This window comes from Cephus cinctus, unplaced genomic scaffold (genome assembly GCF_000341935.2).
Source record: "Cephus cinctus unplaced genomic scaffold, Ccin1 Ccin1_scaffold0921, whole genome shotgun sequence".
NCBI lineage: Eukaryota > Metazoa > Arthropoda > Insecta > Hymenoptera > Cephidae > Cephus > Cephus cinctus.
Window position 1 is genome coordinate 145,525 of NW_014333493.1, and position 22,973 is coordinate 168,497.

Here is a 22,973-nt window from a genome sequence, read left to right on the forward strand (position 1 = left end):
ATGTATACATAGATATTTATTAAATTATATGAATGATACGTCTACACAGCATCTAAAATTACAAAATATGGATAGCAGCCACATAATTCATATCTAATCTAGTCCGTAGCAATAATCGTAATTATAATTATTAAAAATACGTTTTATTATATTTCAGATTTTTTAAAGCAGAATATTTTTTTCAGTCTCACTCCCACTCATACAGTAGTAACAAATAAAAATTGTAATCAGAATCATATAGGCGAAAAAAAAAATGGTAGATCAGGAAAACGAATAAGAATTGTGCTAATTTCGAAAAGTCTCCATTAACCCTTGCATGCACTGTACTCTTCACTGATGGATGCGTCTCAAAAGAGGAGCGATCAGATTAACGAGACGCAGACTGGACCTGTAAAGAAAGTTACTTGACAATTATATAAAATCTAATTTGAAAACTGATATCAAATCAATAACTTAATATTTGTAAAAAAACTAAAGTACCTGTGGGCAGATTTAGCGTCGATCGGTTTCATATCCTCAGCGTCAGGTTTTGGATTGGTAAGATTGACTGTTTCAGGTTTTGATTGTGCCAAGAAACCATTCTGACCAAGTATTGATAAATTTGGTGTATTTTCAGCACCACCCAATCCACCAGCCAGAAGCAAACCTTCTATAGGAGCAACGACGAGGACGACGCCATCCACGTGAATGCGATAATTATCAGTACCATTCTGTCGCTGATCGTAATGATCTTCAATAACATCAGGCTTTGAAGATTGCACGTGTTCCTTAGACATCTGCAGTTCCAGAGGATATCCTAAGACCAGACTAGACAGTATCACCAGGACGAAAACGGTCTTGAATATTCTCATGTTTATCGCCAACATGATTTCCTCGCAGATATCACTACTGTTGCTCGAGGTACTAGTGGCCGATCGTTCTTGACGATTCGAAAGACAGTCAAGGTGTGACGTTCCACGGCAACCGGACTGCAATCCCCACCTGCACGGAAACCGATCCACTCCAAGTTCAAGAACCTGCGAGTCTCCTTAGTTATTCATCTACAACAGGAAAAGGTCGTGTCGCTTTATCCGTGATGATGCTTTTGCTTGTAGTTTATATATAGGAACATAACCTGATACGTGAGTCGGTTCAATGTCAGATGAATAATTGCAAAAACTATGGAAAGACAGGAATTGGATTAAAAACAGTTTTAGACATTTTAATATAAGAAAAATGCAAATTACGCATGGCTATTGTTACAGACTCTTGGTAGGAGTTTTGTTTTACAGTACTTTCTCCCTTTTTGACTCTAGCAGTACCATCTCACGGGAGCTAACGGTCTTTGCCATCCGTGTCGAATTTAACTTCTTATTTATATTTTTTGTAACCTATTGATATCGACGTGTTTCGTAATAGGTAAAATAAAAAATTCTGATAGTCGCGTACAGATGCTGCTGATGATTTGTAAAGGGCAATGTCCTCACGTGGCCCCATCGAGTTCATTTCTCTGATAATCTTGTCGTCCCATTACGGTAATTTCGCCCTTACTTTTTTTACAGTTGCCAAGTGCATATACCTTAGGGGTTTGAATTTTCTTTTTGTAATTCTCTTTGTACATTTGAAACGTTATGGATATATTGTGTATACAGGTTGTATAAGATCTGAAACAAATTCTCTTTATTCCCCGTATTATTTATTTATCATTTATAATACGTAAGAAGTACAGTAAAACAGTCTTTTCAGTTATTTAACGCATCTTAATATTAAATCGAGATAGTGAAATATAATCTAGATAGTTATACTCTGTGATATAATGTTATATTTAATAAGAAGGATTCGGCACGTAATAAAACTCACATTACATTTTTTTTAATTTGTATATGACATGCTGTATATAGTCCTATATAAGATTATATAACATCACGTAATGATTCACAGAACTTAATAAAGTAACAGCATAACAAATGATGAAATAACATATCTATGCATATCAAAATATTATGTTGATTCGGCCTATCTTATATTAATTGGCACGTGTGTGCTTTGACGATAATTTATGTAACAGATGCTGAGTAAGTAATTAAAAGAAATCTGTTCATGAACAATCGGACCTGAGGGTGATTTGAGATAAACTATACTCAAAATTCCAAAAAAATTTCAATTTTTCAATTTTTCAAATCCATTAAATTTATAAATACCAATTATAATTTACTGTACGATATCGAAAATTAATTATAAAATCCACAATCCCCCATATCCGCCTGTCGCTGATAAGCATGAGGATAAAACAAGGAAGTAGGTGAAATTATTTTTTCAAATTCGAAAACGCAACCAGGAAAGCCAATGACAAATACTTAAGGTTTTTTATAAAAAGAAAAATTGTATCAATTAACAGATTCTTCAAATTGACAAATTCCATAACTATTTCTGTATCGTCCAGGTCCGCAGTTCTCGATGGCGCCACCCAGTAGCTTCAACTCCTGGTGTTTGTGTACAGCATGCTCCACTTCGTTGTGTTCTCCAGATTTCCCCGAGTCCTCCCTGATGGTATGTATCTCCTTACTAGAAAGTTCCTTCTTCAAGGACATACCTCTCTTGTTATCCTCAGGATCATTGAGACGACTCCATAAGACGTTCCTTGACTTCCTCTCAGTATTCTCTTCCGGTACAGTGTGATCTTTATTATCTTGATTCGCCTCCTTTTCCTCCTTTCCTTGATGATGTGCAATAAGAACCTCTTTTTCATTTTCAGGTTTCATCTCAACTTTTATTTCAATCTGTGATTCGTCCTTACTGTCATTCTTCTGGATCCCAACGATCTCCACCCGGTAGGGTTCCTTATTGTTTTCCAGAGTAATCTCATCAGGCTTGTAAGTCAATGAGACTGCATCGTCCTTGTCTTCTCTGGATCCGAAAGGTTGCAATGTCAAGGCTTGTGTAGCCAGATCCATCAATGCTCCAGATGATGTTGCGAACACGACGAGAATGTTGTCGAGTTTAGCGTGGACATTCAACGAGCCATCCTGACGTTGATCGTAGGTTATAGGGGCAGAATTTATTGCTACGACTAACGTAGATGATACCAGGATAAGAGCCAGCATGTTCACAGTTTTATCAGAATCGCCTGAACTGTACGAAGTCTGATACACGACTGAGGATTACTTCACTCCTCACGACGACGAAACCGCTGTGGGATACGGTATATAGATCCGTTGAGATTCTATAGGAGAGGGTAGAACCAATGTGTATCTTGTAAAACGTATGGAAAAGTAATTGGGGGCTTGACATTTTTTTTATTCCAAAAGATCAAGGAGGATATACTATACATATATTCTAATACTAGTATGATACATAATCATATTTAAGGTATATTTCATAATAATTATATTTACTTGAGGCACTTTCCTCATATTTCCTTATGTCTAACTCTTCACTCAGTTGTTTTGATCTTTGAGCAGTACACATATCTTAGTATATTTTTAACAGAGTTTGGGTCTCATGCGACCATGAATCATGGAAGATTTCATAATAAGGTAATTTAATTCTATAAATGGGTGACCAGTTGGTGAATAGTAAGAAAGGTATTAGTCTAAACGTATATACGACATTTATCTAGCTGTCGTAGATCACGGTGATCTTATTATGCAAGGTGAACTATTCTTGAGGTAGACGATCGAATTTGGGCTGCTGATTCAAAGTATTTTTTGTTGGAACAATTCTGCTTGCTAGTCTCATTGCCATTCTGTAACATAGGTACGTACGACGTGTGCATAATGTTAAGTGTATCAAATGTCAAAAAATTTGTGTCTTACGGTAAAAATGACAGGCGTCTTCGTATAATCCGACGGCAGCGTCCTTTTTTGTCTCTTGAATATCCTGGTTGACAACGTCTTCTATTCTGCCCCTCAGAATCTGTTTCATGAGCTGATGTTAACGGAAGTGTCGATTTCTTGGCTCCATCAATAATATCCTCGTCGCTAAATAAACCTCCAGTCTTATTATTGATTCTCATCTGCACCGGATTCATCTTTTCAGTAGAATTTTGCAAGGACGTCGATTTCTCTGTAGTACTCCCTGTACCATCAGACGCTGCTCCATTTTCAGTAATATTTGCATTGCTCGTGGGTGGTGCCACTGTAGCATTTAGAATAGGTTGTTCCTCAGTAGATGAGGCAGTGACAGATGCATTATTGGATGCTAAACTCGGCGGATTAGTAGGCCAGGTATACCAGGGTTTCACTGAGCTCGTAGACGATGGCGCATTGGTAGGTTTATTGATAGGCCGTATAGTAAAATCTGCATAATCATAAGCGTAATCGTAATCCTGAAAGTTAAAATGGAACAACTTGGCTTTAGAAAAGTGATAAAAGATAAAGAGGTTAATTATGTGCTTAATCAGGTATACACTATATGTATAAAATATTTTTTATAATCGTAGGAAAAATAAATTGTGCAGACTTTACCGTGTAATCGTCAAAGAGATCCGAATCGATCAACGCTAATATTTGCACATCCTTCAGTTCTATCTGCACGTTAGTCTCTCCCGTTTGTCGCTGATCGTAGGTCACAGCAGCAAAGCTGCACGAAGGGCCCTGATAAGCAAGGATAATGAACCCCAAGAAGAGCAACATGGTTTCTTCCTGATTGCGTGCACTGGCTAAGAGGGGAAAATGGCGAAATGAAGAAAACCCGCTGGCTCCAAATAAGACCCAGAGGTGACTGTGATGGGATTCTCTTGCTCTCTATATGTAATAGTGGCTATCTGCCAAGAAACCGGTAATCCTCCTTGCCTGCTCGGCCAGCAAGAGGTCTTTGAGTTTGGTGGCCGGCCGTTGCCCTGTGTATTCCGCGATGTCTCTGGGACATTCGTATACTGGGCAGTTGAGACTCCCTCTTTTTATTCAAGGTCATCGCAAAGGGAATATAATTTTTATAATATACATATATATCCATACAGAATCATCAGCAAACCAGCATTTTAATGGTCTTTGCAGAATAATTAGTATAACGAGATATACATATATATCATCCCCGAAAGGAATATGATGATCTGGGTACAATGAGACTTCCAATACAAAAGAACAAATATCCTTAACTATTATTTCCATGCCATTAAGCAGAGCGATCCAATAAATAAAGTTTCTAGAAAAACTGATGTTTCAAAAAAGAAAATATTCCAGCAGTTCAACTAAATCCGTATAAATAAATCAAATATTTGTAAAACATTCTCGAAAAACATATTTTGCAATATTTTTCTAAAGATATCAAATATTCTATCAGTAATTTTATCCGTTTAATCAAAGTGTAACATATAATTTCATAATTTAATACACACTTATATAGTAAAAAATCAATATACGACAGTTCTAATGCAATGCCATCTGTAAGATCATTCAATCATTGATATGTCTTTAAAAAACCGATTTACGTTTGGCATACGAACTTATTAATATAATCTCTGTTAATATTCTCTTTAATTTTGTTTCCTTCTGGCGCATGTCCCCATTGGGGATACAGCCGTAAGGAAAGGAAGGAAGGAATTTTGTTTCCTTCAGCTGGCTGTGGTTTTCAGAATATGGATCCATCTGGCGGACGAATAATAGAACTACATTAATAGTATGTAGTTGGAATAATTGTCAGAGTCGGTACACTCACTCTCTGCAATATTTCTATTATCATACGAGCAGTCATCCTACATGTGCCTGACCAGCATCAAGCTAAATCCACTGCACACTGTCGCCATCACATGTAAGAAAACAGAATTAAAGCTCATCTAAAGGCAGGAACATCGTGCTGCACCGGGCACTCGTTGACTAGTGTCATCGGGCGAATGATGACGTTGTGGACAGTGCCGCGAGTACAACTGGAAGTGAATATCCAATGTGAATAATTGACAAATGTGAGAGCTAGTGACTGTGAGATATAAATTAATTAATGTTAAATCAAACAGCCACTATTTCTGTGTATATTGGACAATGATATCTGGTACGCAGATCCAGCATTTTCAGAGACGTTGCATATGCTTACATACGTGAAATGTATTACTCTACTGGATTCGTAAAACCGCCTTGAATACTACCGACCGAATGATCGATTTAGACCTTTTCCGATTCGCTGATCGATTCTTCGTTAACTATTGATATGTCTATGAAGGTGAGCTCACGCATTATGATTTATAACATTGTATCACAAGCTTATTACGTTATCAGATTATATGTTAAGGATAAACTGTAGAAAGCGATGATTATTAGCTTGAAAGCAGAATGGATATGTAGAATTTTTGAGACATGTCGCGGTATGAAAGCACGCAAGTCTTTCTTGAATAAATAATGACGATTGACGTAAGCCGTGACTTGTCCCGTACGCGCAATTATGTCACTGATAAAAAAGTAAGGGGCAATTTATTATAGTACTTTTGAAAACATGAACGTCACTGAAACGGTATTCGGATTGCTTCGATTTTGAAAATAGCGCGACTGTATCTACTATACATATATACCGACGGCCATGATTTTATTTATAAAAATGATTTCGCGCGGATCTTGTGATCGGATACGTGAAAGAGTCGTGGAAAATTAGCGATTGGCTTTTTTTGTGTGTATGCTTACTGCTTTTCACGCGCTAATGCGAATTCGCTCTACTCATCTAAACTGTGGAAAGTCATCGAAGCGTGATGACGGTAACCGATAGCTATAGGTATACTTGGAACAAGTGGTCAAAGAGAAAGAACCTACTTTCTATTACATCACAATGATCCTGGCAGCGATACCTGAGAAAATGTTAAGAATTTATGAGCGATTCTATTTTTATTTGTATCGATCCTCGTAGAATTTCGCCCACTCAATAACGGTATCACGAAAGGATACGATCTATAGGTACTGAATGTGATGCTGCGAAGATGCTCAATTCGGACGTGATAAAATTTACGTATAAAAGCGTAGAAAACACGACAAAAATAAAACGTCCAGTATTAACCAAGAGAGTCTGCTCGATATTGACTGATAAAATATTTCAGAAATTGTATGAATTATCCGTGAAAATAATGATTCTAGAAATCGTGGGAGACACGATTAAATAAATTTATCCTTGCAGAAAGAATCACCCTGGGACGTGGAGTTGCATCTGGCAGCAGCTCGTGGCGACGCGAAACGCCTTCAGGTTCTTTTGGACTCCGGGCGTGTCCACGTAGACTGCAAGGATAAGGTCAGTTTTTTTGTCAGCGTTACAATAAAAATAAACTGACAAGTGGCGTCATCATTATAAAATGTTATTACGCGAGTTTAACCTCACCGTTCGACCATCTGCGTCCACACAATGATTGGGTTAGATAAATCATTCTAAAAAAAAAAACGATCTATAAAAAATATCATGAAACAGGTAATCTCATACCTTGTATTTTCTTTAATGTCATTATCCATAGATCCATAGTGACAAGTCCTATTTCCAAATCTTTAGAAATTCCCTTAGTCACAGTAACAATCCTATTGGCTTATGAGACTTTTCAATCTATTTAGACCAACCACTTGTTTCGATAGCACGAATCACCGTGACAGTACCCTACGATAAGCGGATTAAAAGGTCTATGGCGTAAGTGAAGGGTTTCTTATTTATTTCCAGGATGGAACCACCCCGTTAATACTAGCTGCTGCCGGAGGTCACATGGAAGCCGTGACAGAGCTTCTTCAGCAAGGTGCCGATCCCACTTCAAAAAGGCTGGTAAGTCCTAAACCAGTATACACACCATTATCTTCCTTTACTGCGTGTAAATCAGTACTTTGGATTATTTAAAAAATTTATTTCTCGCAATAAACTTCTTTCAATTTCCATAGTCAACCATGATTGCCCAAACGAACGTGACTTTATTCACATTCTCAACGGCACTTTCATCCAGACTCAGGATATCTTCAGAGAGTAGCTAACCTAAAAAGCATGTCATCGATTCTATACGGAGTACCAGGAAGTACACCATTAGTACCTTTCAAGTACAAGTGCGGGACGTAGGCAGATTTATCCAGAATGTATCATCAAGTCCGGCCATTTCGTACAACCACGGTGTTCAAAGTATGCAAGGTCCCCCTTGCATTGTCTGCAAATTTTCAAGTGGACCACCACGTGCAGTTTCGCAGAATATATATTCAAGAGTTCGCCGCGCTCGAGCACCTCGACAAAAGTGTCTCTGTTATCACTAGAGCGGCGAATGTTCTCTTGCAATTTGTTAAACGACGTAACAAGGCTTCACCGACCCTTTTGTCTCTTTCTCGAGAGATTTAATCGTCATGTCATTTACTTGAGAAGAATTATTTAAACGATTCCACGAGATTTTATAAATTCAGTCTCATTGCGCAATCACCAGAGGTCTTGCTTGTATTTTCTTTCTTGGCGGTCTGACCTCGTGCTTTTATGACAAAAATAGATCTGCGACTTACCTAAAGCTCGACCTTTGAGCTATGGAGGCTCAAAAGCGTTTACGTAAACGTAGACAGAGTCGCACGACTTTTTATGTAATCACGTAGACGCCTATATCGTAAACGAATAATAGCCGAGACTGTGAAATTCTTTGTTGAGATATTATCGGCCGACCTTACACTGCGAAGTAAATCTTCCATGAAAATTGCGGTTAACGTGGAAACGTGCAGATACTTTTCAACGAGCAGGAAGGAGATTTGTCCTGGGGAAAGGCGAACGTTATTTCGTACGGTTCCTCGATGCAGTCGTTTTAATGTAATATATATATTGTATTTACATACAGAAACATTCACGGCGCAACCTTAATTATTCAGAAACCGTGCGCACGTCCTGGTTGTTAATTCTGTAACTCTGCCCTGCAGGAAGCGATGGCACGATTTTTGCGTTATCGGCTTTGCTTGACCGCGATCAGCTGGGTCAGACAGGAAGTACATATTATAGTCGTCGCAGGTATATAGATTATCACTTAGGGACTGTGTACGACATTTGAGCTCGCAGGATGTGCTACCTTATTCAGGGAGGAACAGCAAATGTTCGATGGCGTCATTAGAGCATGTTGCGTGTTCCGGTTTTACCATGTTATTAGCCAGTACTAATTACTTTAACAATCCTCTCGAATTAATCTCATTATATTCCGAAGAAAAAAGAATAAATGATGTATTAGCGCCTCGTCGATCACGAAACATCGCCATTGATTACACCGCCCTCTATGTTTGCATGTACACTCTACAGTTAATTAAAGTTAGAAAACGTTTAGCGCTTCGTGACTCAATGGCTTTTGCTTGAACTTCCTCTAGATTTGGAAAACAAATCACTCCAGATCCATGGCGATGAAACTTCTTACAGTAGCGATAAACTTTATTATCATCAGTCGTGACGTAGCAGTTCCTGAAATCAGTACTTCCTTGAAATTGTAAATCCAGAGAGTCCAATCGTTCCCTGGAACGCATTGAGAAAAATAATTCCAGGCAAAGCGTTTTTTTTTGGAAGGTATAGAAAAAAAGGCCGTAATTTATAACCGCGAATTGTTTATGGATTCGAACCATGAGAAAAAGTTTAATCATAAAAAAGATTTTATACTGCAGCAGCCCAGAGTCGTTGGGTTATTCTAGAATCTGCGGTTTGTAACAGATAGCTGTCACCATTTCTACTCTGGTTCACAAAGTCAGTAATCCTATAGCTTCTATGGAATAAATCTTATATTCTTTGGTAAATGTAAAACCAATAGAAAAAAATAAATCCTGGGAACCGTGATAATTTTATAAAACTCGCAAACTCCTAGTGTTAGTCCTTGTTACAGAGAAAAATGTCTTACTGGTTATCCTTGATTTCTTGCGATATTGTCAGATCTCTTCGCTGCTACTGGATTATAATAAATGGAACGCCCGGTATACTGTCACGCTGTCTTGCTCCGGGTCCACGTTCACTCCTGCTCTTATATCCCTACATAAGAGACTCGGTGAAAGTGTGCTCAACCTCTACCTATAGTAATTCAAAATGTGTTACGTGACATGGCCATTGAGTAAAGCCTGAAGGATAATTACATCCCTTATAAATAATATAAATATTTCATCCATTACATAATATTAACTCTGTCCTCTGTGCATTATAGGATAATTTTAATTATTCCATAATGACAACCTTGACTACTGAGAACGAACTTGAACTTTGTATACAGGAAATACGTTTCACTCGAGTTAACAATGCTCGTTCGTAATAGTATATCCAATAGTAAAAGCACCTGATTTTCAATTCCAACATAAGTGGGATCGATCGATGATAAATAATTTATCCAATTTCATCTTCACGTTGAGGCTCATTTGATTTTACAAAATCAAAAAGAAGGCCGACGCTCCCAGCAATCTGGTTCGTGTCTGTAATGAGTGGCGCTCTCTTAGAATTAGGTGAAGGACGAGTGGATAATAGTATATGTAGCGCTATAACGTTTATACATAAAGTGTATTCGTCGTAACTATTTACGTGCATATCCTAAGTGCTAGCTCACGTTATACGTACGGCTCTCAGGTTGGGACCAGGTGGCTCGAGTGCAGGCATCTCCAGAGGTTCTCGAAGCCAACAGGGTTAATATCGATTCTCAGCCGAGGGTTGGATAAGCCCTTAGCTTTGTCAGAGAAATAGTACTGGTTCAGTCTGGTAGCTTTTGTTATTGCGAGTCCTTGTTGGATCAAAGTGAATCGATGCTCAAGTAGTATTACATCACAGATAGGTCACTGGACTCAATATGGCCTTTCACAGGGGGCATGTATGTTGAATTATTACAGGCTATAAATTTTCTGCTGGCATTCAAATGGTATTTCTTCGACCTACGGTTAATTAAGTAGAACAGTTATTTTTCATTACATCACGGTAATGTTAGGACGGATATAGGAAATTCAAAGGAATTTCTGAAAATTGTAGAAAATTACTATGGGTTGAGATACAAGACTTCAGGCTCCGTGTAATCGATCCCTTATTTTCTCCCACCAACTTCTCTACACCCCCAAGAAATGAGATGAAACATCCGTGAATCTGATGTAGTCAGGACCTGAGGTCTTTCACTTGTATCCATTTTCAGACCGGGACCACAGCCTTGTTCTTCGCGGCTCAGGGTGGCTTTATGGATATCGTTGCTCTTCTGCTTGAACATGGAGCGGCTGTGGATTCCTGCAGTATGGTAGGAATTTTTTACTTAAAATTTGTTTATTATTTAATATATAATATACATATTAATATTTCAGGACGGCGGTACCCCATTATTTGTCGCCTGTCAATGTGGACACTTGGACGTGGTCGAAGGACTTTTAGAGAGGGGAGCAGATGTCAATGCTCATATGAAGGTACTGAGTCTCTAAGACATTTTAATTTTTAATAAATGATTAAATTTGTTTACTCTCCTACAAGGATGGAGCTACAGCTTTGTTCATAGCAGCGCAGAACGGTCACCTGAGAATCCTAGAAGTTTTGTTAGAACATGGAGCCAAAACCGACGCCACGCGTACAGACGGTGCTACCCCCTTGTGGATAGCTGCTCAAATGGGTCACGATCACGTTGTCAGAAGACTACTAAAAGCTGGGGTCAGAGTGGATGCCACAAGACATGTAAGGATTATTTTAGTAAGACGATGTGCTATTTGATTTTTAATTAATTGTTTTCTTACTCAGGATGGCGCGACACCTCTTTTCAAAGCTGCTCATAAAGGTCACACGGCAGTGATTGGCGAGCTTTTGAAATACCGTCCATCCTTAGGAATACTACCGGTGAGTAGAGTAAACGTAATTCTTGTGTTTCTGGTATTAAGTCGTAGCAGGATGTCAGAAATACTCGAACGTTTAAATTCGAGGTGAGTAACTACTCAGTTACGTTTTTCAAAGAGGCGTGTCAATCTTGAATGCTCAAGAGAGTGACTGTGACATCATGTTTTCGTCGCGCTCGATTCATCTGACTTCTGGTCTACACGATCGTTCAAATATCTTTGACGTAATGGTTTTTTTTTTTCAGAATGGTGAAAGTGCACTTCACGCGGCGGCCTTGTCTGGACACATGACTGTAGCCAGACAACTTGTTGGAGCTGGTGCTGATCCTTTACTCGTTAATCAGGAAGGGCTTACGCCACTTCAGCTGGCACTGCGACACTCTCAAACCCAGGTCGCTGATTACCTTAAAGATAAAGTTAGAGCCCGAACAGCATCACGTTAATATTACAAATGTAGACAAGGTTCATTAGGCATTCTTTTCTGTCTCATTCTGACGACTCTACAACTGTCAAATACCATACGTATTTTTCATCCTGTAATATTAACTTATGTTTACATTGAGGAACCCTGCAGATTAAATTAACATTGGATAATTAGCGAGCTTATGAATCTTGGTAGCAAGAGATACTACTGATGCGATAGCATATCTATTTTAGTTTTTATTCTAATACTACTCAATGGGATTTTTAACGGTATTGCCATTGGAGAGATGTTGTCCTAGCTTTTTAGATTGTCATTATTGGTTAATAACCGATCTACTGTCATTGAAAAAGGATAGGAAAACGTATCAGTATTTCGTAAAGTTTGTTTTATGGGAACTCGTGTAACGTTAGAGTGCAAAACGATCAGTGCAGCAGATTATTCGCATTTATTTTCCTATGTGAAAATTGTATTGCTTCGTGGTACAGTATTTAATTTTAAGTGTTCACTGTTATGGTTGTTTAGCACTAGTTAATTCTAGTAATTATATCGCTAAGGGGTACTACACAGGAAGTGTCCTATTTTTAGCACACCCTATATGGACGGTAGGTTTATAGTGGGTATTCCGTCTAAGTTGTTGAATTATAACTTTAGCTGTACGTTTGCGCGAAGATGAGTATATTAATATAAACATTATTTATATATAAAATTTTAATAATTTATCTTACGACGACTATCTGTAATTTCTCTTTTTATTTTGTAAATATGACACAGCAATATGCTTTTCAAAATAACATAAGGCACGACAACTCTGCTGTTCCTAACTGGTAGATGAGCTAATGGATCTAATACTGTTCTAGATACGTTTGAAAGAGACAGCTTTGCGCATAATAATATTAACTTGTACTTGTATATGGAAACTGTACTCTAATGTATATAGGAAACATCAATTTTCCCTTTTTGATTATCAGAATTACGCATTACCAGCATAATCAGCTGTAGCATAAGTAGGTCTAACCCACTATTCAGCAGTCTTTCAGTAGAGAGAATTCAGTTTTTTAAAAACACTGTCAATTGTTCAATCGAATGCAATCACATAAGACTGACTGATCTGCCTTGAAACAGATTGTAAATTATGATAACGAGGCGAATATCTGTAAGCGAGAATCGTGCACAATGTATCAAGGGATTTTATTAAAAGATAAAGGAATCTACAATTAATTAGAATACTAAGAATTAATTATTGTAGATTTACCGTTAGTACTATACATAATTGGAAAGTGACTTAATTTTGAATATAGACTTTCGTATACATGGTTATTCAGGACTGTTGTGCCACCTGAAGTTAGCACGTCCATTTGATTTATATCAATATCTATAGTAGAACCATCTTCAAGCTGGCACAATAGTATTGAATAACCTTTCACGTAACAGTACGATATTTTCCATATTGGAGGAAGCATAATAACCGCAGCATTCGATCTAGCAAATTTTTGCGTGAAACAAAATTTTCAAAATATTCCGGCAGTCTTCCTAGAATGTAATATTTACTTAGTCAATAATAATTATTGTTATTGTTGATAGATATATATATATACACATATAAAAATTTTATGAAAATCTTCAAAAATAAAATATGCCTCTTTTATTGTACATTCAAAACACTACCTCGTTTTCGGTATCATTTGGATCAGAATTAATTTGTTATCTGTTTACAATACATGCACTTTCAGAATCAAACTAATTCTGATGTAATATTATGCCTAAATGTAATTTCATTACATGCTACATAAAAAGTAAGCTTTTTTCTCAAAGTGAGATATCACAGAATACCTGAAACATTTGTTTGACCTCGTGCCACAAAATGCGCAGACTTGCGTACCTCATTCCTTGTACTGTATTCATTACTCGAGAATATTTATCACCTAAAGACATCTACGTTTTATCTCTCTTTTCGGATCACCCAGTTTATAAGAATATTATATTCATTTTTGTGCCTAATGTGGCACACAACATTACACAGCCATTCAATATTTATAAGTTAGAGCTAAGACGTGTTAATCGTTAAAAAAAAATGACGGCAAATGAAGACGCACACACCTAATTGATCTTAACTCTGGCCTTGCTATCCAGCTGCTACAAAGTGCCTATTTCCTACTCCATTTCAGATGCAAAGCACCTTCTGCCCAATGAGGACGAGTTTACCGCAGAACTGTGTAGAGTCTGAAATTCGCGTACGATTCTCTCACGTACCGATCAAGAATTTACCGACTGTTATTAATTCAGCGAGTACATCATCGATTACTGTGAAGTGTAAACGTCATGAGTAACTTTATCAAATATCTACATTGTGCTGATAAGACTGATAACAACGAGCACACTTTACACGGTGAAGGATGCTTAGTTTCGAGTTGAATTTCAGACACTACTGTGATCATGATTCGAGATCGGATGCCAGACTTATGTGCCGTTAAGTATTTGATCTGATATTGTTTGACAGGATATCCGGTTTTTATACTAATTGCGCGAATACGATTTCTGCTAATTTTTCTTCGAACGTCTAACTACTTTACAAATCATTAGCATTAGCTATGTTTGTATTCTTCTAATTTTTCTAATGCTTTAGACTCGGAGAAGCGGTTCGTTTGGACGAGGATTTCTTCAAGATGTTCATATTCATATGTCTCAGAATAAAAAGCTGAGCAAAGTTCTTGAAGAAGTATGTGCTACGTTAATTATCTACTTTAGTGATTCAGACTCTATTGAAGTATTCTCAGAAAGGTGCGTTCTACATATTTTGTTTTCAGGTCGAAGAAATACGGAGCTTGATTCAGCTTATCGTCGAAAATATAAGTATTATTAAGGACTTGCACAACAATGTTCTTACGCATAACAATCGGGGTGAGTAACGTTTTGTCTTTTTATTAATTTCTCTATTGAAATTTTCCCATGATATTTTAGAAATTCAGGGCGAGTTGGAAAGTCGCACGTTCACCGTTTCTCAAACATCATTTCGCGTGCGAGCAATGTTAAAAGGTAAATCACTAGAATTACCTAATCGGAATCATTTTCACCTTGAACCCTTTGTCCTGGTGACTTTGATAATGCTGTATTCATTGAATTTGAGACTAAATCTGGATCGTCAAAAATGACTGATAATCTCTTGTCTCGCATTGGAGAAATTGGACTATATCTACATAAGCGAAAAGATCGATCCATTCTGGAAGATTTAGGTGAGCTGCTACAACTTGGACCAGCATTAAATAGCAGAGTGTTTGCACTTGTGGCAGAGGTTGGTGTTAAAATTTGTACGTTTCCAGATGGACCAGGTTGTTCATTGGTGTATAAGTTTTGGGGCGGACTTCGCAGGTTTGGTATTCCTGGATACGTTAGGGATGATAGTCTACGTATGACGATTCTGGGTGTGCGATTCGGATCTAATAGTTTTGAACTTAATGAAGCAATATTTGAAGGGCTAGGCTGAGACGGGGAAGAGCACTCTTCTTCGTCCGTATGCTCGTCGTCGGATTTTGTTTTTTTACCGTATTGCCTGAAACAACATAACGTTACAGTATTATTAGATCTTACTTCTATAAAAGAGTACTTATTGAAATGCATACCTTATATCTTGGTCTATTTGTTTTTCTAAATCTGGATACTCGCTTATCAGGTTAGAAAGTTTATCCTTGCTGTACTCCGAAACAACCTTGATAAAAAGCCTGGTAACATCAGCTATTACAGATGGTAAAGAATTTTTGAGTTTTCTCTTCAGCTTAATCAGGATTGGCAATAATACTTCTAAGCCATGTCTCTTCATCTCTTCAACGATGATATTCAAAGCATTGCTTGGAGAGTTGTTTCCCGGAGATGTGCTCTCATCCAGTACATCATCCTCTGTATGCTTTACTGAGGCCATAGGCTGTAATTGTTCCCTGGAGATGATGTACAATGCATCCTTTAAAACGGATATACCTTCCTCTTGCTTCGTATGAATACTTCCATTTAAAACAGCAGCCAACACTTCATTCGTTAACCTGACGTACAACTTCAACTTTCCTGGAGGATCCAGGTGCTCTAGCATGAAATTATATATTGCTCGACGTTTTGCCTGATTTCTTTGACCAGGTAGAGTCAAAGCAATTTTCTCCCTTTCGCGCATACGCCGCGTTCTAAATTTATTCATATCCTGATAATTGTTGTAATGAAATATACTCTGCAGGAACTGTTGTGATATTAGTGTTTTGTTTTTCACTAGGAGTCTCTCCTTTATGAGAAATATAGTCAATTCTCGAATAGTCTCATCTGTGTCAGAGAGCATAGTTAGAATATGAAAGAAGAAGAGTCCTTTGACTCTTATGAAGTCTTCTAGCAGTAGCTGAATGAATAAGACTACTATTACTTCTCTGACAACAGGATTAGGGTCTTTCATACTAACACACATGTCAGGTAAATACGGTTCTACTAAAGCCGTAAAACGGATACAAAGATCAGCCAATGCCTTGGCAGAATTCACTCTTATTGCTGCTTCTACTTTAGAACTTCCTTCTGTAGTCTGGCACATTAATTTTCCTAGGATAGGTGTAACTTCTTGAGCTATTTCACGATTCCTCATTGCTTGTTGACCAAGAAGAGTTATGGCAGCTGGCCTTAGTTCCTTCGCGTTTTTTAATCTTGCTGGAAACGAATCCCACTCCAGTAATAACCCTTGTAAAGTACGTAGACATGATGGAGATATTGTATCAGTGCATAGAGCCGATGCATGTCCAATAGTACACATAGCTCTTAGACATGTAATTGCTACTTCAGCTGTGTTATTATTGTCGTGAATTTTCTTTATTTCATTTTCTGACAGTTTCATTAATTGGGATCCACTCATTTGTAGTAACTGGTTAGCATTATCCGGATTGAGATGTTTTAAAATTGTTCCAATAATGTCTAGACAAAGACCAACAGATGCAAAATGAACTTTGAAATGCCAGAGAGAGTCTAGAAGATCTGAGTGAAGTTTCTTCAGGAACTCATTATCTAAGGAGGACCATGTATTTCTTAAGACTTCCAGTACTAAATTTGCATAAAAGTTATCTTGAGACAAGAGCTCTTTATAATTTGCAAAATGCAAGTTCATGTTTGGTAATATTTTATATTGTGAAAAGGCTTCTAGTAATATCCAAGCTGATAGATTGTTATCTGTTCCAATGTGTGACTGAACATCGGCTATCAATGATCGTGTGATGACTTTAGTTTGCGCCCAAACGCTGCATGCTTTGGATAAATGTTTTCTCATTTTCATTCTTGTTACGTAATAAAGAATCTTCCATGGTAGGCAGTCTGCCGTTTCTTCATAGTCATCAGAGTATGGAGTGATTTTGCTGAGCATCATATCCTGTAGGGCTTCTAATACTTTTTCCTGGACTTTTATTTCGATGTCGAATACCTGTGGCAAAACTGCTTGCACCCATTCCTTCACTAGATTAGGGTGACCATAAAACTTCTCTAGAATATTAGTTAAGACCTGTACAGCGTAACGTCGTACAGACAATGCAGGATCTCTGCAGCGAAGGCCTGTTGCTGGTATTATTTTGTCTAATAATACTGGGAAAGCTGTCACTAGATCTTGAAGAATCTGTAAAGCACTTCGTCTTACTAATGCACGTTCATCTTCTACTCTGTGCATCAACATTTTCATAATAGTATTTGATCCTGGTAAGGGATTAATATCCTCTGCTAAAGCTCGTCTAAGTTCCTCTACTGGCAGGAATGGTTTGTCTTCATTGGATATTTTAAAAATATCGTTTACTATTGTACCATTCTTATCATTTTCTACATTTATGCACTCTGCAAATATGGCCATAGCTTTTCCCCGGACCATATTTGAAGTATCAATGCATCGGCTAAGAGTAGTGGCTATTAATAAATTTTTGACTTTTGAATTGAGCAATTTATTTGAATTGTCAAGTACAACTTTTCCCATGATTTCTTGTGCAAAAATTCTATATGATACTTTATTGTGATATGCTAGCAATATAAGGTCATCGATGATGCTATTATACATGTTGCCTTTGCACAAATTCATTAACTTCGTGATGACTGCTGCTTGTTTCTGGCGGGCTTCTACTCTCTCTGGGCATTTTACCATTAAATGTTGAATTAATATTGTTATTCCTAGCTCGGCTTGTTTTTCATGCGTAGAAAGTAAATTCTTCAAAAAATCAACAGTTGTGTCACGTATAACCATCAACGCTTTTGCTGGTAATTCTACGTAGTTTAATAAAAGATGAGGAAGCACGTATTTTGAGATCAATCTAACGGTAACATCAATTGCACCGTGTCGTGGATTGCATAATTCTTGCAATGCTACATAAGCATTGTAAGATAACGAAGTTATCGAGGCGTCCATATTCTTATTTCCAGCTACAAAATGATTTATACTTGTTTCCAATTTTGTGATTTCCAGTAAGGAATGCACCGTGATTTCTAATGACCTGAGTTGATCCCTCATGCAAAAGGTCTTGAGCATCATAATCAGATCATACATGGTACTATTCAAACCTTTGACCAATGTTATTTTTTCTAGGTTTAATAATGTGCTTATATTTTCTTCGTCTTGCATATAAAAATTATCCAAATCAGTAGTTTGAATACGTTTAACAGGCTTTGCTGTTAAATGCTTTGATAATTTAAATGTCTCCATAGCTTTATGATACAAGTTAGGATGAAACACATGAAATGCATTGCTACCTGGAACAGCTAATAGCATAAAATATAAACTTGTAGCTTTTAAGCAAGAAAGTCTGGAGTCTTCGTCTGCCATACTCGATTGACCACTTTTCATTAAGTAAGCCAGAACAGCAAGTAAGCTGTGCGAGTTTATATTCAGAGCTGTAAGTGTCTGCCAGGACACTTCTGGTCTCTGGCATCTTTCAAGCTGATTTGAATCTAAGTTTTCGGACATCCAAGTCTTCACAACCGTATGAGCATCTGTTAATAATACTCCCATATCCTCACTGTCTAAGTGAAGAAGATATTCGTCAGGAAGATCATCCACTATTAAGAATTCACCATCCCACACAGATTTAACCCAAACTTGATTTAAAACATTTAACTTAAAGCTATCAAATACCTGAAGAGGTTCCATGACTGCGTTTTAAATAACATGTGATTAATTCTTGAATTAACAGGACTTTTTGCCACTCTAAAACAATATATACATAACCCTACTTAACACAATAACATACTGTTAAAATTACTGCCACACAGAATTTAATGAATGACTACGTTACCTTAATTCAATACAATATACATTTTCTTGCGCTAGATTTAACTGATGATTATCAGAATTATAATTGTATTTAATATTGTTTTATTCACAACATAACACTAAACACTTCATACCCAAATGAGACAGTGCTGCCATGTGGCGGTAATCTTTGAAATATTCATTTGAGCAGTAACTATTTACTAAAGTGATTTTGAAAAAATTCTCTTCCAGATATGGGAAAAGAGATTTCGGCAATTGATGATCTCACTGTGGAAAGTGCAAGAGAAGGACCAGCTTATGCGAGAATTAGAGTTTTACAATATACAACAATGACTCGACTATTTAGTGAAGTTATGCAAGAATACAATGAGTCCCTAATGAAGTATCATGATAAGTGTTCGTCCCTTTTACAACGTCAAGGGACCCTGAGTATGTAAATGATTGGTCAAATGTTTAAAATCTGGAACATCTAGTGCAATATTTAATTTACTAATTTACAGCGAGAAAAGATATCACTAGTGTGGAATTAGATGAGATGATGAATACACAGGAAAGAAATTTGTTTGTGGACAATGCAAGTATCTAATGTTCCTAAGTTTTATTCTAGGAATTCAAGAGATAATTGTTAATTTTATGTCTTCAGATTCTTGAAGATAGTAGACTAGTTAAGCAGCAGCTCTCGGATATACAATCAAGACACAACGATATTATTAAATTGGAAAAATCTCTCATAGAAGTGCGCGATATGTTCACGGAAATGGCATTTCTAGTGGAAAAGCAAGTCTGTATATCTTGCAATTAGTTATTAGTATCTGAATAAGGATGACAATAATCTAATTAAATATTTCAGGGCGATCAGTTAAATTGTGTTGAATATTTTGCTGGGAAAGCTACACATAATATTGACGGTGGACGTAATGAGATCCATCGAGCAGAAAAGAAAAGTCACAAATGGAGAAAGGTATATCTAAAACTGATTTTGAATACGTATGTAAACTCAGTATACTATGTTACTAATTGATAAATTCTTTTTCCAGCGGAAAATCAAATTTATTATAATTATCGTTACAATTATTGTCATTCTCTTGCTAATAGCTATTTTCTTTTAAAATTAGACGTCTCATGTACATGCAAAATAAACGATTGTTATTACATAAAAATAACTTATAAAGTATTTAAAAATTAATAACTTTTTATACCATAATATGATTCAGATGTCACAATCCATGTCGCACTCCGTTTCTTTTTCCGCTTTCTCAGATTTTGGGTAAACATAGTTTTTGAAAAACATGACAACACCCTTAGCAGTTGGTCTTGATTTGTAATCTGCGTCAGTACACGTGTAGAACAGTTCCAAGACTTTTTTATACTCTGGGCCTAATTCGATAGCAGGTAAAGCAGGTCGCATACCTAAAACGATAATTAAAATAAAATTTGATATAAAGAATACTGTACATAATTTTATAATATATTGAAAATTTGAGTACTGAAAGTTACATGTAACATACCAAATCTTTTACGCGTTATTTCCTTAATTAGTTGTACACTTTCATCCAGGTTTGGATCACTATTTTCTTTATTATCAGGCATTTCATTAGCAGTAAACGAATCATCAAACGAAGTTTCAAATATTGAATCATCATGTTCTACATATGGTGGAGACAGAGCTATCATTTCCCAAATTACAAGACCATAAGCCCACATATCTGCTTTATTCGTAACTGGTCCTTCCACTGAAAAACATCAATATAAATTGTAATCAAACATACAAAAGATGAATTACTAAACTTCGTGCAAACAAAAAGACACGTGCTAAACAACTCACTGTCTATGATTTCAGGAGCACTCCAGCACTCTGTTCCCACATATTCAAATTGGCCCTTCGATCTGTCCAATTCTAGAGACTTTGTCAATGGTAGAGAAACTCCAAAATCACACAATTTTACGACTTTGCAGTTATCAGATACTAGCACATTATAACTTTTTAGATCGCCATGAAGGATATATACTGTATGATGTAAATATTCTAAACCTTTAGCGACTTCAAACCCAATTCTTAATATGTCATCTGCTGAGAATGGATTCATATCATTTTCTATCATTCCTTCAATGATGTCACCTGTCCAAAAGAAATATGTCATAATGATTAACGATTTAAAGATCATTTTAAACTTTTATCTTACGCTACTATTGTTATTAAGTAGATACCTAAGGAGACTTCTAATTTCTCCATAACAAGACATGCCTCTCCATGGGAGGCTTTTGTAAATGCACGAAATCCAACGATGTTTGGATGATTAAGTTTGCAAAGTATTTCTGCCTCAAGGCAGATACGCGTGTTATAAGCTTTGGTGCTAAGGGCATTCCGATTGACTTTCTTCAGGGCCCAAGGCGATCTAACGAAACCAACTTTCGGTGATCTTTCCAAAGTAAATACATTAACGTCTAATGAAAAATGTATATAGTATTAAAAACAGAATTAACTATGGATACCATACATAATGGCAAATATAATTTTGCTTACACGTGCCGTAACCTATCTTCTCCAGATATGGTGATGGAGGAATCTTTATTGGCGTTTGCAAGTCCGGATTATCCTGCAATCTACTTCGACATTTATTTGTAGTAGGAGTTCTAAATTCGGCCATTATACTGTATAATATTAGAATAACGTGTTACAAATGTTATTAACGGACCAAGTCTTAAAATTCTACCTGTTGACGGTTTGCTAGAATTTAAACTAATTGGTAACGACGCCTCATGTTTGCCAACAAAATGTGTTATATTCCAAACGATTATTCGTGTTTAGGATAAATATGTATCTATAAGTTATAATCTTCTGAAATTCTAAGATCTAAGTTGTAATATAAATATCTCTGATTTATTATAATTTGATTAAATATATGGAATTAAATCTATACTACTTTGTTCCCGCAGTTGGTAAAACTGGGTAAAACTATTGGAGAGAAACAGATCGGAGCAGATACAGAATTACGAACCAGCAATAAAGGTGGCCTGTAAATAAAATAAGTATGCCATGTATTTCTACGTAAAACGAATAATGATACATAATTTATTTACATGTGTAAACAACAGATCTATTATCTAAATTAATAAATAATCAAATTCTATAATATCGCTGTTGGCATTAAGCGATGCATCGTCTTTCAATAACGTCACATTGAAGCACTAATTTTCAATTAGAAAAAATGTCGATAAATGGCCACAATAATAGAATCTAAAAAAATACAGCTAATTCTTTCATAACCATCGGAAGGGATCTAATGGAGAAGCCTTGAAGGGTGGAAGATTTTTAGCAACTGGCCTCAATGATTCTATTCTGGAAGGTCCTGCCACTTTCAACGGAATAGGGTTAGATTTCCATGGTTCTGAAAAGGGTCTAAAGCTTTCGACACCGTCCAAATTGGGTAGATCAAGACGCAGTTCTTCCTCTGGTGAAATAGCTATGTCTTTAAATCCCGGAGGAATAGGACCAATTATACTGATACGCCCTGGCCTGGCAATATCCTCAGGAGATATCGTAACGCTCTCTATCATTGTAATATTATTAACTGGCGTTAAGTGATTCATC

General features: G+C 36.7%; 7 protein-coding genes across 12 annotated transcripts; 2 read left to right on the forward strand and 5 right to left on the reverse strand.

Annotated features, from left to right (window-relative positions):
• Window positions 1-121: 121 nt before the first annotated feature.
• On the reverse strand, window positions 122-1,016 carry LOC107271133. The gene is made up of 2 exons (XM_025088396.1): window positions 481-1,016; window positions 122-388 (listed from the first exon to the last, which is right to left on the reverse strand). The coding sequence occupies exons 1-2, from the start codon at window positions 864-866 to the stop codon at window positions 331-333; spliced, it is 444 nt and encodes a 147-aa protein (XP_024944164.1). The 5' UTR covers window positions 867-1,016; the 3' UTR covers window positions 122-330.
• Window positions 1,017-2,267: 1,251 nt separating this feature from the next.
• LOC107271130 lies at window positions 2,268-3,166 on the reverse strand. Of its 2 annotated transcripts, XM_015746759.2 has the most exons (2): window positions 2,777-3,166; window positions 2,268-2,695 (listed from the first exon to the last, which is right to left on the reverse strand). In XM_015746759.2, exons 1-2 carry the CDS (start codon window positions 3,081-3,083, stop codon window positions 2,367-2,369), a joined length of 636 nt encoding a protein of 211 aa, XP_015602245.1. In that variant the 5' UTR covers window positions 3,084-3,166; the 3' UTR covers window positions 2,268-2,366. The 2 variants fall into 2 exon arrangements, with proteins under 2 accessions (XP_015602245.1, XP_015602243.1); XM_015746757.2 differs by having other exon boundaries at window positions 2,268-3,165.
• A 135-nt stretch (window positions 3,167-3,301) lies between these two features.
• LOC107271121 lies at window positions 3,302-4,794 on the reverse strand. The gene is made up of 3 exons (XM_015746742.2): window positions 4,446-4,794; window positions 3,795-4,306; window positions 3,302-3,724 (listed from the first exon to the last, which is right to left on the reverse strand). The coding sequence occupies exons 1-3, from the start codon at window positions 4,611-4,613 to the stop codon at window positions 3,637-3,639; spliced, it is 768 nt and encodes a 255-aa protein (XP_015602228.1). The 5' UTR covers window positions 4,614-4,794; the 3' UTR covers window positions 3,302-3,636.
• Window positions 4,795-5,768: 974 nt separating this feature from the next.
• On the forward strand, window positions 5,769-13,790 carry LOC107271146 (ankyrin repeat domain-containing protein 29). Of its 4 annotated transcripts, XM_025088401.1 has the most exons (9): window positions 5,769-5,881; window positions 5,976-6,135; window positions 7,075-7,185; window positions 7,600-7,698; window positions 11,024-11,122; window positions 11,187-11,285; window positions 11,350-11,547; window positions 11,611-11,706; window positions 11,948-13,790. In XM_025088401.1, the coding sequence occupies exons 2-9, from the start codon at window positions 6,124-6,126 to the stop codon at window positions 12,143-12,145; spliced, it is 912 nt and encodes a 303-aa protein (XP_024944169.1). In that variant the 5' UTR covers window positions 5,769-5,881; window positions 5,976-6,123; the 3' UTR covers window positions 12,146-13,790. The 4 variants fall into 4 exon arrangements, with proteins under 4 accessions (XP_024944169.1, XP_015602280.1, XP_024944170.1 ...); XM_025088402.1 differs by having other exon boundaries at window positions 5,784-6,135; window positions 7,497-7,698; XM_015746793.2 differs by having other exon boundaries at window positions 5,784-6,135.
• Window positions 13,791-14,188: 398 nt separating this feature from the next.
• Window positions 14,189-20,544, forward strand: LOC107271147 (syntaxin-1B). 2 transcript variants are annotated; one of them, XM_015746795.2, is made up of 9 exons: window positions 14,189-14,592; window positions 14,750-14,842; window positions 14,931-15,024; window positions 15,085-15,159; window positions 19,613-19,810; window positions 19,882-19,955; window positions 20,025-20,162; window positions 20,232-20,342; window positions 20,419-20,544. In XM_015746795.2, the coding sequence occupies exons 1-9, from the start codon at window positions 14,560-14,562 to the stop codon at window positions 20,488-20,490; spliced, it is 888 nt and encodes a 295-aa protein (XP_015602281.1). In that variant the 5' UTR covers window positions 14,189-14,559; the 3' UTR covers window positions 20,491-20,544. The 2 variants fall into 2 exon arrangements, with proteins under 2 accessions (XP_015602281.1, XP_015602282.1); XM_015746796.2 differs by lacking the exon at window positions 15,085-15,159.
• Window positions 14,841-19,545, reverse strand: LOC107271140 (condensin-2 complex subunit D3). The gene is made up of 3 exons (XM_015746776.2): window positions 19,404-19,545; window positions 15,744-19,315; window positions 14,841-15,673 (listed from the first exon to the last, which is right to left on the reverse strand). The coding sequence occupies exons 2-3, from the start codon at window positions 19,256-19,258 to the stop codon at window positions 15,178-15,180; spliced, it is 4,011 nt and encodes a 1,336-aa protein (XP_015602262.1). The 5' UTR covers window positions 19,259-19,315; window positions 19,404-19,545; the 3' UTR covers window positions 14,841-15,177.
• On the reverse strand, window positions 20,410-22,269 carry LOC107271145 (lymphokine-activated killer T-cell-originated protein kinase). The gene is made up of 5 exons (XM_015746792.2): window positions 21,906-22,269; window positions 21,590-21,826; window positions 21,207-21,500; window positions 20,890-21,114; window positions 20,410-20,791 (listed from the first exon to the last, which is right to left on the reverse strand). The coding sequence occupies exons 1-5, from the start codon at window positions 22,027-22,029 to the stop codon at window positions 20,592-20,594; spliced, it is 1,080 nt and encodes a 359-aa protein (XP_015602278.1). The 5' UTR covers window positions 22,030-22,269; the 3' UTR covers window positions 20,410-20,591.
• Between the last annotated feature and the right edge of the window lie 704 nt (window positions 22,270-22,973).

What these genes read in the sequence shown, in the direction of transcription:
- LOC107271147 (XM_015746795.2), top strand. Translation starts at nt 14,560, where the DNA reads ATGATTCGAGATCGGATGCCAGACTTATGTGCC. An exon ending in ACAACGTCAAGGGACCCTGA is followed by an intron (nt 19,811 to 19,881) that starts GTATGTAAATGA and finishes ACTAATTTACAG; the next exon opens with CGAGAAAAGATATCACTAGT. An exon ending in AAAGTCACAAATGGAGAAAG is followed by an intron (nt 20,343 to 20,418) that starts GTATATCTAAAA and finishes TTCTTTTTCCAG; the next exon opens with CGGAAAATCAAATTTATTAT.
- LOC107271145 (XM_015746792.2), bottom strand. Translation starts at nt 22,029, where the DNA reads ATGGCCGAATTTAGAACTCCTACTACAAATAAATGTCGAAGTAGATTG. An exon ending in GAAATTAGAAGTCTCCTTAG is followed by an intron (nt 21,501 to 21,589) that starts GTATCTACTTAA and finishes TCTTTTGGACAG; the next exon opens with GTGACATCATTGAAGGAATG. An exon ending in AATAACGCGTAAAAGATTTG is followed by an intron (nt 20,792 to 20,889) that starts GTATGTTACATG and finishes TTATCGTTTTAG; the next exon opens with GTATGCGACCTGCTTTACCT.
- LOC107271146 (XM_025088401.1), top strand. An exon ending in GAGTGGATGCCACAAGACAT is followed by an intron (nt 11,548 to 11,610) that starts GTAAGGATTATT and finishes TTTCTTACTCAG; the next exon opens with GATGGCGCGACACCTCTTTT. An exon ending in CATCCTTAGGAATACTACCG is followed by an intron (nt 11,707 to 11,947) that starts GTGAGTAGAGTA and finishes TTTTTTTTTCAG; the next exon opens with AATGGTGAAAGTGCACTTCA.
- LOC107271133 (XM_025088396.1), bottom strand. Translation starts at nt 866, where the DNA reads ATGTTGGCGATAAACATGAGAATATTCAAGACCGTTTTCGTCCTGGTG. An exon ending in GACGCTAAATCTGCCCACAG is followed by an intron (nt 389 to 480) that starts GTACTTTAGTTT and finishes CTTTCTTTACAG; the next exon opens with GTCCAGTCTGCGTCTCGTTA.
- LOC107271140 (XM_015746776.2), bottom strand. Translation starts at nt 19,258, where the DNA reads ATGGAACCTCTTCAGGTATTTGATAGCTTTAAGTTAAATGTTTTAAAT. An exon ending in CAAATAGACCAAGATATAAG is followed by an intron (nt 15,674 to 15,743) that starts GTATGCATTTCA and finishes ATGTTGTTTCAG; the next exon opens with GCAATACGGTAAAAAAACAA.
- LOC107271130 (XM_015746757.2), bottom strand. Translation starts at nt 3,083, where the DNA reads ATGCTGGCTCTTATCCTGGTATCATCTACGTTAGTCGTAGCAATAAAT.
- LOC107271121 (XM_015746742.2), bottom strand. Translation starts at nt 4,613, where the DNA reads ATGTTGCTCTTCTTGGGGTTCATTATCCTTGCTTATCAGGGCCCTTCG. An exon ending in ATCTCTTTGACGATTACACG is followed by an intron (nt 4,307 to 4,445) that starts GTAAAGTCTGCA and finishes TTTAACTTTCAG; the next exon opens with GATTACGATTACGCTTATGA. An exon ending in AGACGCCTGTCATTTTTACC is followed by an intron (nt 3,725 to 3,794) that starts GTAAGACACAAA and finishes CCTATGTTACAG; the next exon opens with AATGGCAATGAGACTAGCAA.